Here is a 12,198-nt window from a genome sequence, read left to right on the forward strand (position 1 = left end):
GAATGTATGACGGTATCTAAAAATAATAACCCACCAGCCTGTGTAATAACAAGCAGAGGACAAACAATACAACAAGTTGAATGTTTCAAATATTTAGGCTTCAATGTAACATCCAATGGAAAATCAGATTGTGAAATAAAGAAAAGAATAGGTATGGCGAAGAATGCATTCAACCAGCTGCATACAATTATGAAAAACAGGAATATTAGCATGAAAACAAAAATCAAAGTCCTGGATTGCTATGTACTGTCTGTGCTGCTATATGGTTGTGAGAGCTGGACCATAAACAAGACCATGGTTAAAAGACTGGAGGCAGTGGAAATGTGGTTTTACAGAAGAATGATGAGGGTGTCATGGGTGGAAAGGAAAAGAAATGAAGAAATTTTAGAAATGGCAAACAGAAAAAGATCACTGATAACAAAAATCATCAAACGCCAAATGGAATTTTTAGGACACATTATCCGCCACCCTGGTTTGGAAGTACTCGCCTTGACTGGAAAGATGAATGGAAAAAGAATAAGAGGAAGACAAAGAATAACGTATTTGAAAGGGATAAGAACTTGGACAGATGAAGCTGAGAAAGGTGGCGCTGCTTTAATAGAATTGGCAAGAGATAGATCAGCTTGGCGGAAGATGACCTCCGACGTCTGCTTCAGATATGGAACTACATGAGACCTGATCTGCATTCTGTAGGAGTTTTATGAGTACTTTAGTTGTTTACATTTTCCTCTCCCAACTCCAAGAGACAAGAGATAACCCCCCCCCCCACCTTTTTTTTTTTCTTTTTTTCTTTTGCACTGCAGTGCTTTAAAGACGAACTATATATCTATAAGATCAGTTTTGTTCGATTTTGGATGGTTTTATGATGTCTGAGAAAAATATCGTTTTCAAATTTGAAGTTGAAGTAACACTAGACCTAACATGAAAATATTAAAGTTGGAATTGTGCATTCATCATAAAGATCTAACATTTGACTTTGACTGCCTTTATTTATTATTATAATTATTATTATTCGCCTTTAGCTTTCCGTTTCAGAAGGCTGCCTCTATTCTCATCCCCCTCCCGGCCGATTGGATTACCGTAAAAAACGTTGCCGGCTTTTTGCGATTTGGATTTGATTGATTGTTTTTAAAATTGTGCAACTTGTGACAAGAAACTTAACAAATTACTGCATTACAACCTTTGGATTAAACATACAACAATTGTGGACTACTATTATGAAGACTAGCATCCTAGACTAGGGGGATGAGAATAGTCACTCCCTTTCAGAATGCATGGAGATCTATGAACAAGATTAGTAATGTGTCTTGGATAGATTTTTACATCTCATTCACGATGGGTTATAAAATAGGCCGCCTGTATCTCTCCGAACGTTCGGGAAATAAACTTGACATCTATTCCTCCGAACAATGTGCTCCGAGCGCTCGGGAAATAAACTAAAACTCTAGATTCAAATTCTCAAATGCATGGCAGAATAAGGCTGAACTCTATTTTACTCGGTGAAATAAGGTTATGGTTATTGAGTTATACAGACTCCAATCTGAATAGCCGGTAGTTGAAAAGGCGAGTTTTTTTTTCTTCTTTATTTATTGTTTATTTGTTTTTTCTTGTTGAGAAAAGAGAGATTGCATGTAGTCAGCTCTGTCAAATACATAAATTATTTTAATTTTATTTATCTTTTCTTTAATTTTTTTTTCATTCTTCAAATTTATCTTAGTTTCAAAAATTTTACTTTTTTTTATTTTGGGGGAGTGGACAGGGGGGGGGGGGGGGGGGGGGATAGGACTACTCATGAAAATGGCTGGCTAAAAACGGTCTCTATTTCTCCGAATGGTTAAGGAAATAAACTTGATCTCTAATTCTCAAATATGCTCGGCCAACCTAATGCTGAACTCTATTTTCCCGAATATTCTGTAAGATAATGTTACGGTTATACAGACTCCAATCCGAATAGCTTTTATGTTGAGAGGGCGAGTTTTTGTTCATCATCTGTACTTATTTTAAGACAGAGATTGCAAGTTGTCAGCCACCCAACACAAAAATTATTTATATTTTATGTTTTGTTTCAGTTTTCATTTTCATTTTTTTTTTCCTTTCTTCAATTTTCTCTTTATCTAAAAAAAATTCGTTAACTTTTTTGGTGGTAGGGGTAATATCTAGCTCTATGGCTGCTTCCTCTTGGTCATTGTAGAAGTTGCAGAATGATGAAAGATAGCACCGAACTCTCGCAAATAGGTCGGAAAAAAGTCTTGAGAACGGAAACTGAAAACTGTGAGGAGAAATAGAGTTCAAGTTTATTTGTTGAGAGAAACAGTCACTTCGAATAAAGTAAATAAATGATATGCACAAGGCATGTTTTCCAACTGAGTCGGTAGATTCGTGATTCACTAAGTACATATACCTTGGTTTGGTTATACTGCTAATCCGCAGGGAATGATTCTTCAAATTATATGCAACGAATACAGAGTGAAAGGGGATGACAGCTTATATAACCTGATATAAGGCATGATGTCACAATTCATGAGAAAAGCACATTTACGAAAATGGAACATTACGACAACACAGAAACAGCTCACAACCTCGATTGAGACAATAAACACAAACACACAACACGGAAATGCTTATCATTCCCTAACAAGTACAACATAGACAATATCCCCCTAAAATGGCGGACTCGTTAAACCGCTAAGCGACGTATTTTGGTGTATTACTGTTGTTTAGCACTGGCATCGACAAGGATTCCTTACATTTTGATATTGACACAAAATTCTCTCATTAGTCTGTGAATTTGTAAGAATTAGATTGATATCTCTCTGTATCCTTTCTCTCTATTAGTTTTATTTTGACCATGTCAATCAATTCTACAAATTTTTAATTAAATTTTTTTTCAAAAACATGTCAGAACAAGTCCATCATTAGTAGCTTGAGGAATGTCTTTCAATAATTCTGTTGGAAATCAATCGCTTAATCAGATTATGATTGATAAACTCTCATAGTGTCTTGATAAGTTAACGATTTGACCACTTAATTGGCACGCTACTATGAAAATGGTTGGTCTGTGTCAAGAATCTATTTTACTAGATGAGGGAGTTTCATTTTCATGTTATTTGTTAGTTTTGTTCTATGTCAGAAATGAAAGTAATGAAAACATTGACAAAACTGTCAAAAGATATTCACCAGAATTAACTTTTAAAAACTCATAAATCTCCCATCACCATCACCAGTTGTGTTTGAACCATGAGTACTTCGGAGCGTCTACAAGCTGAATACCTGACCTGCCCATTGTGTACCAACCCGTTCCACCAGCCCAAGACTCTGCCGTGTTTACACAATTTCTGCAAGTCATGCCTCGGTGCCTACTTGGAAAAGGAAATGGATGGGGGGAAAAGTACCACATTCAATTGCCCAGACTGTAGGTACGTAAAGTGTCATCAGAAGACATTGCAAGTCTTAGATTTAACCTGTTGAATGCCATCTTTATTTTTATCACTAAACTTCAGTTACAAATTAGGCCTGCAAGCATTTACCACTTACTATCCACCGTCATCCTCATTGACATTGGCTGCCCATTCCTTCCGTCTGTATACGGTATTGTAAAGCTCTCTTCCAATCATATCTGTCCATTCTAGGATATTTTTTATATAACTAGACCTATGCCTGTGTGGCTATGTGGTCTTGTGGTATGACACTCGCTTTCGGATCGCAAGGTCCTGGGTTTGAGCCATGCTCGGCACATAGTTGAGTCCTTGTAGAAGGCTCTTTACTTGCATTCTCTCACCATACTCAGTTGTAAAATGAGTACCTGGCTGTTAACAGTGTTGTCTCTGTCCGAAAAAAATTGTAGCATTGCCTAACAGGCGTTGTCCCATCCTAAATGTTAAATGTTGCTGTTGGCCAGGGACCCCTTGTAAAGCGCTTTGAGCAGACTTAGTGGATATTGCGCTATAAAAGCTCATTTATTTTTTTTTATGCCTGCAGACATTGGTGGAAGATAAAGATCAGAAGAAGTGAGTATAAAACATTACAGGTTGATTTTGTGGGATGTTTTGTTTTCTTGTATTTGTCTTTTTGCTTTGTCTGGCACTGTGTCACACACAATTTGTCAGATCTCTAAACATAAAAATGACATTTGACTCTTGTGAGTCTGATTGTGTTTGCCATTACAACCGCGTGTTAATACTTTCCTTATTCTCTGCCTTTGGGTTCCGATAACTCTGTTGGTAGAGCACTCGCTTCATATGCAAAGGGGACTGTGATCAATCCCGGGTGCTGTCGAGATTTATTTTCTGACCCCCCCCTCCCCCTGTCCACCCAGCAGTGATTGGGTAGCTGAATCTGTCATATCTGGTGGTAAGTACTTTGGGATAGACTAGCATCCTATCCAAAGGGTACCAAGCAATTGCTATTGTCCATTTTGCACTATAAAACCCGGGATAAACTCCTGTTTTATGGGCCTTGGGGCAATGTGGCTCAGTGGTATTGTCTTTGCTTCGTACCCAAAAGGTACTGAGGTCGAATATCCGCTGCGCTGTGTGGCCTTTTGCCCTAGCTCACTTTGCAGCTGATGCCTGGGTTTATTCCAGTCTTCCCGTGGAATAGACGCTAAAGAAAAGACAAATTTCCCCTTGGGGATGAATAAAGGGGATTTCATTTTATTTTGTTTTTATTATTTATTTATGTAGGTATACATAGGATTATAGTCTTCTTTTTTTTTCTTCTTCTTTTTCTTTTTTTTAATATAGAGAAAAAATTTATGTGCCAGACCCTAGTAAAGCTGTGGAGAGGTGGGCCTCGCAATTCCCAACAAATTTTGTTCTGACTGGAATGATCGAAGCGATTGCAGAGGAGGCTGAGGGTGAAAGCCAGGATGGGGAAAAGGTCAAGGCTGCCAAGGAGAGAAGGGGAGGCCGACTGATGACCTTTCTCCCAGGAGCAAATCTGTTGAAGGTACTCATAAAAAAACACACAAAAACAAGAGAATTTATATTGCGCAATATCCACTAAAGTGCTTTGAGCGTTTTACAAGGGGTCCTGGCCGTAGCAACGCTTAACATCCAAGACCAGACATGACATATTATATCAGACGATATTACCATTTTTTTCCGATAGAGACAATGCTGTACTGTTAATGGCCAGGTCTTCCTTTTACACCTGATTATGGGGATGAGTAAAGGGTCTCCTCCAAGGACCCAGTGTGATAGGAATCTGCAGCTTTATGTCTTTTGTTATATAAGTTCATGTTTTTCTGTTTCATCTTCTGTCGTTCATTTGGGTATTAAATGTAGGATGATCTTTGATCACTTGTGGGCTATCACAAGTCTGACAAAATGCGGAAATATTGCATGGAATGGTATCAGGAAATAATCAATAAGTATGATTTTAGTGTGAATTCACAATTCTCATCTATGATAAAATGTCACAATGGATTTACTGTGGAAATAGAGAATCATTTTCACCATTGAAATCACCCGATTCGTCACTGATAGTTTTAAACCGAATCAAGGATCTACTGTAGCAGTAGCAGAGATGAGGATTGGTTTTTGATAACAACAGAGTTTTTAAAATGTTTTACAAGTTTAGTCTTCATGTGTTCAAGAGTTTTAAAATCTGTTGATTTTGTTTTGTGAGGGTAGTGATGGTGGTGCAAGGATGGGTATTTCTTGTGAAACCTGTGAATTGTGCTTGTGTGATGATTGATAGAGATTACAGTGCAACCCGATGTAACGACATCCGTTATAGCGACATTCCTGTATAACGACATGGTACTCAGGTCCCATTTTATTTTACTATATATCATTAGTAATAAAAAAACCCTCTATAGCGACGTACATTTCAGCAAAACCCCTGTATAACGACATTTCTGGTCCGACAAACCTTGAAGGTGATTGTCTACCATGAAATTGTTCGTAACTATTACAAGTGGTATCTTCCATTCTATGTATGTTGTCTACACGTAATAAGCCCAGAGCTAGTTCTTATTGTAGCCAATGAAAACGCTTCTTTTTCAGCCAATCAATAGTCACATTTGTACAACACCGCAGGCAATCAGAAGGCTCGCCTTTCACCAATCAGAAGGCTCGCCTTTCACCCAATGAATGCCTGTGACAGGTCAACACTGGACTGTTTATAAATCCTTTGTCCACTCTCCATTCATTGCCGGTCCAAGCCCGGATAAACTACAGAGGGAAAATGAAAAAGTATACATTCACTACACAAGACCCAAAACACTTCCTGATATACACACATAGGAAACCTCTCTGTAACGACATCCCTCTATAACGACACGTTTTCCCGGTCCCGACGATGTCGTTATATCGAGGTTGCACTGTAATTTTTTAAAAAATATTTCCATAAATTTATTATTTTTTTATAGTTAAAATAAAAAATACATAAAATGTAAATGATTGATGAACTCAAATAGACAACATTTAAAAATAGTAATGTATTTCTGCAGATTGTCACGATTGAAAAAACTTAAATAATATATACATATAATTTTTCTTTCAGTAGATGAAACGGATGGTGGCTCTGGTTCAAATACTTCATCAAGTCTTGAGGAAAGATTGGCAAATTTACAAGATACGGCTAAAAAAGAGAGTGCAGAATTAAGTTACTACTTGGATGAAATTCAAACGACTCACCAAACTCAAGTGAAGAGACTAGAGATGTCGTTTAAAAAGATCCAAGAATTAATCGACAGTAGAAAAATTCAACTTCTTGAAGAATTAGAGGAGAGCTACGCAGAAGAGAAAGAAAGAATTCAGCAGACGAAGCAAAGCTATAAACACGATCTAGAATCTTTGAATAGCTGTGAAAAGCTTTTGGCAGGATTGGGGAAAAAATCATTAAGTAAAAGCATCACTGCGGATATGCTGGAAGCTGTCCAGGAACAGATCAGGGAGGTTGAAATACGGCCAACAAAACTTGTCGCCCGCAGCATTAGATTTGAGCAAAAACTAGAAGCAGGAAGGTCCATCCTGAATTTGATTGAGAATTTGGGGTCGGTCACTGTGAGTACGGCTGGGGAAGTGGACAAAGAGACAGAGGGTGAAACTGGAGAGAGTTATGAGATAAAACTTGGACAGGATGCAAAAATATTGGCAAAGCCAAAGTTTGTGTCAGCAATTTCTGCCAAGAAGAGTAAAGGCAATTTTCAGCAGATTTCTGGGTTGACTGTCATGCCGTCTGGGAGTGTCATCATGATGGCCTACGGACACAACGGAGTCTCAGCTGCCAAAGATACGGGAGATAGATACACCATATTCAGTCACATTGAACTAGACTCAGAGCCGCAATGCATTGTGGCCATTTCACCACATTACGTGGCTATCGTAGGAAAATTTTGCTTCTATATTGTTGGAGTCACAGGAGAAAGACTTATATTGAAACAGACCGTTCCCACTGGGAAATGCTACTCAGGAATTGCTTCTTACAGTGAATCAAGTCTGCTTCTAACCTGTCAATCACCGCCTTCTGTTGACTTTGTAGGTCTCAATGGTTTCATCAGTGAAACCATCGAAAAGGACCTTACTACCAATAAAATCTTATTCAAAAAGCCACAGTTCATCACCACGTCTGAAGACGGGGTCATCTATGTCATCGACCAAACATCAGCTCCAAAGCTTTTAAGTATCAACAACGCTGGGAAAGTCAAGTTTCGATATCCTCCCAGTGACCAAGGCCATGAGTTGAAATCACCTCAAGGAGTTGCCTGTGATAGCATTGGTCATGTGTATGTGCTGGACAAGGGGGCAAAGTGTGTCACACTTTTGACACCGACAGGAGAGAAGGTCAAGGACATTTTGACTTCAAAGGATGGCCTGACCGACCCCTGTGCTATTGCTATTGATAAAGACGATAAGATTTATATTACAAATGATTTCTCTGAGGTTCTTATTTTTCAAACTCGATAAAAGTTAAATTGCAATATGCAGACACCAAGCAAAGCTCAGAGTTTTGTAGATTTTAGTAAAAGTCATCTAGCAAATATATTTTTGTATGAAAATATTCTGTTTTGTTTTTTCCTGTAAGTTGAAATATGTTTGATGTTCAGACCAATTTCCTTTTTGCTCTTTCTTCTATTTATAGACCATTTTATCAACCTAAGTTCGTATTCAATTTATGTTTTTTTACAATTGTTTGGGTCCAAACTGAGATAGAGGTGACTACCGTGTCTCATCTCCAAAAGAAATGCACGCGGCACATCTTTGTAGTCTCCAGCACCAAATTGCCTCGACAAATGAAGGCACTGATGACCGCAATTCAAAGAACTGAACAAGTTTGTATCAAAGGTACCAGACGAAGCAAGAAAGACAAATACCTCAAGGTCCACTGATTTTTTGGGACGTTTTTTTTTCTTGTATTTTTCTTTTTTGCTTTGTCTGGCCCATTTCATACACACTTGTTCAGTTCTTTATCTTACACCTGCTCCTTAATTTCTTAATTTGATAACAACCTCAATACCCATATGAATCTCATATAACGACATTAGGAGCAACAGTGAGACAGTTTTTTTAATTATTATTATTATTATTATTAATATTATCTCATCTGTGCCCTCAGAATAGCCTCAGGTGTGTTAAGATGAACCGATCAATAGAGTTTTAAACAAACATGTTTTGTCCGTCTGAAAAAGTTTTCCAGCTTTTATCACATCAAAATCTTCAACAATTTTGACATTGTCCAAAACTGAACTACTAACGTGTTTACTTTCCAAGATTTTTCTACAAGAGAAGACCTACCAATTATAATTTGACTTTGTCCAAAACTGAACGACTAACGTGTTTACTTTCCAAGATTTTTCTACAAGAGAAGACCTACCAATTATAATTTGACTTTGTCCAAAACTGAACGACTAACGTGTTTACTTTCCAAGATTTTTCTACAAGAGAAGACCTACCAATTATAATTTGACTTTGTCCAAAACTGAACGACTAACGTGTTAACTTTCCAAGATTTTTCTACAAGAGAAGACCTACCAATTATAATTTGACATTGTCCAAAACTGAACGACTAACGTGTTTACTTTCCAAGATTTTTCTACAAGAGAAGACCTACCAATTATCTCTGTCCCATATCTGGAATTTAGTCTTAATTGTTTTTTTGTTGTTGGCTGAAGAAGGGTTTTGAGCCTGAAACGTTCCGTGTTTAGTATTTTGTTCTTTTTTTAACCTGTTATGTTCATTTTGGTTTATAACTAACATCTTGTCTATTTTGACATTTCAGCCGGTGTTCAAAGGAGACTCTAATTTGGATGCAAATCTTTTCCTTATCCGCTATACAATTATTGTTCATAAAACCCTGGTGTTAAATGCGACTAGTTATGACTCTTATTGTGTTCCATAATATATTTATACAAAATGACTATGTATTGTTTTTGTCTTGTTCCATTTTGTGAATAAGTATTTAAATTGTGATATTGATTTGTGATAAATTGTAAATTTCTTTAAAACTTTTTTTATTCCACAATACAAACTAAAACTTTTGCATGTTGTCTTTATTTATTATAATAACATAACAAGCAATATCCCATTACGATTTGGATAGAAAATAGTCTAGTAAAAAATACTAAGGGTATGTGGAGCTCTTCAACAATTAAGTTCTCATTGCTCAGGTACCATGCTGTACACATTTTCAAGTACTATATAATTTGTTTGTGTAATGTTAGGACTTTATCATTTGTTGTCATCAAAATGAGGATTGTACTTTTCTTGAAATTTGTTGCAAAACTATTTGTCATTCAAAGTATTTTACTGGGTGGGGGTCCTGACCTCCCATAGTGGGCAGGGAGGTACATGCTATGTCTATGTCCTGGTCCTTGCCGGAGTTCCTTGGTTGGGAGGGAGACAGTCGAATGTGCGGGTGGTTGGATGGGAGCATCACCCTTGAATCATATACTTATGATGTTCGCATGGGTATACGATCCGATAGTGATGTCGTTTCTTCTTCTCTTTACTAGCCTATCCTGCTTCTTTGGTTTGTGATTGTATTTTTGACAGGGGATTTTTTTTTTTCTGTAAATCTTCTGCCTGTTTGTTCTTGGTTATTTATAATTTAGCTTATGATATCTTTAGGTTATGATTTTGATTTACATTTGTACTATTTTTGTTAGATTGCTTGTTTTTTTGTTTCAGCAGTCTCTCATATAACCTCAATTGTGTTGGAAGAGACCTAAAGCAACAAACAAACAAAAATCAGTCGAATGTATAGTTAGTTTTGAGAGATGATATTTTTTTCTTGTAAATCATCTCTCTGTTATGCATTGTATTATGTTTAGTTTACATATTATATTATATGATTGGTAAACATTTGAGTGTATTCCTCTTAGTTTGGGACCTGTGCTTGTGTCTGGATGAGACTTTTAGGTGATCTCAAACTAAGTACTTTGACAGTGTGCTCTTGGAATCTACATCTGTTTTCTATTTGAATCAATTCCCCTTTGTCTTACCTTTTCTTTTGTGCTTTAATTGTAATTCTAGAACTTTTTACTGTCCCATTTCCTTCCTTTTTACTGGCGCTGATATGACCTTAATGTGTTGCAAGCGCCGTAAAACCCTTAAAAACAAACAAAACAAAGTATTTTATAATCTAAAATGCACTGTTATCAGCACAATATACGTGTCTACACACACAATTAAAAGTATCTGAAACTATTTCAAAACTTGTTTGAATTTTTACAATGTCGTGGAAGTGTTCTTATTATTGTGAACATTTAGCTTGAGCTTTTATACAGCGCAATATCCACTAAATTTGCTCAAAGTGCTTTACAAAGCGTCCCTGACCAACAGCAACGCGTAACAAGTTGAACATGACATGTCACCTTTTAGGCGATATTACAATTTTTTTCTGACAGAGACAACGCTGTTTGGCCAGGTACTCATTTTACACCTGAGTACGGTGGAGAATGTGAGTTTAGAGCCTCTTCCAAGGACAAGGACTCAACTATGCGTGGAGTAAGGCTTGAACCTAGGACAAGACCACATAGCCACACAATATGTGATCTTAGTTTCATTATTATAAATTATTATTGCCCTGCTATTATTATTATTATTATTATTATTATTATTATTATTATTATTATTATTATTATTATTATTATTATTATTATTATTATTATTATTATTATTATTATTATTATTGTTATATTTAGTGATTTCATCATCTTCTCAGATTTGTTGTTGTTGTTGTTGCTCACACGTTGTTGACTGTTGAATACTATTTGAAATGCTGACGAAAGACATAAATTTAAGAATTTGGTTTTTAAAATGTTTTGTCAGGGAAAAGAATAATTAATTAAAGGCTTTAAAAAAGAGCAAAATTCTAACACAAAATATTCCATTTTGCATTGAATTTTAAGGAATATTGATATCAAGAAATCTCAAGGAGCTACAGAAAAATCACCTTTTCTTTAAACTCATTTACTCCCTCAGTAGCTTTTATTGTTTCCGACTGTTGTAGTATTAAAATATCGTGAGTTGTTATTGTCCATCCACTTAATGTACTCACAGTGGATTCCAAGCCAATGGCACACTTCACCTGTAGGATAAGGCATGGTGGCTATATAATGGGCTATTATAATATATATATATATATATATATATATATATATATATATATATATCATATAAGTATATTAATTTCATATATTATAAAGCAAAGCAGTCTCTAAAAGTGCTCAAAGCTTTTTACAAGGAGTCCCTAATTCACCAACAGCAACATTTCAACATGTACAACACAGCATGACGTCTGTGTAAGTTGATTTTATAATTTATTTATATTTATAGAAATAAATAACACAGTTTTTACTTTACTAGACAAAGGACAGCTATTTCGGGTAAATTTCAGTTGAATTATTTTTTATCCTCTGGAATGATCAGATGCCTGTTGTATTTTCTTTACATTCGTATCACGCTTTATTTTTAACTGAGATGTAAATATTAATTTTACATTGTTTTTATCTCAGGTTTAGCCACACAAAAATTGCCAGCCAGTTTTTATTGTACTCCTTTTTATTTTATTGATATTTTATATGATAAAAAATTATGCGATAGTTGATGACTTCTTGACTTTTGACCTTTTACAGTATTTACATTGAAAATATTTTCAAACATGCTGCTACACAAATTTGTTTTTATAGAAAATAATTGAATACCTCATAAAAGTTTTTGCATCGTTATAACATAGAATGTGAGTGAAAAC

At 35.9% G+C, this 12,198-nt stretch overlaps 1 protein-coding gene across 1 annotated transcript; it reads left to right on the forward strand.

Annotated features, from left to right (window-relative positions):
* Window positions 1-3,237: 3,237 nt before the first annotated feature.
* Window positions 3,238-12,184, forward strand: LOC144962268 (uncharacterized). Its single transcript, XM_078895172.1, has 3 exons — window positions 3,238-3,412; window positions 4,879-4,947; window positions 6,511-12,184. Exons 1-3 carry the CDS (start codon window positions 3,238-3,240, stop codon window positions 7,911-7,913), a joined length of 1,647 nt encoding a protein of 548 aa, XP_078751298.1. The 3' UTR covers window positions 7,914-12,184.
* Window positions 12,185-12,198: the final 14 nt, after the last annotated feature.

The sequence above is a fragment of the Berghia stephanieae genome, unplaced genomic scaffold (genome assembly GCF_034508935.2).
Source record: "Berghia stephanieae isolate SIO BIC M18660-M18661 unplaced genomic scaffold, UCSD_Bste_1.3 scaffold753, whole genome shotgun sequence".
NCBI lineage: Eukaryota > Metazoa > Mollusca > Gastropoda > Nudibranchia > Aeolidiidae > Berghia > Berghia stephanieae.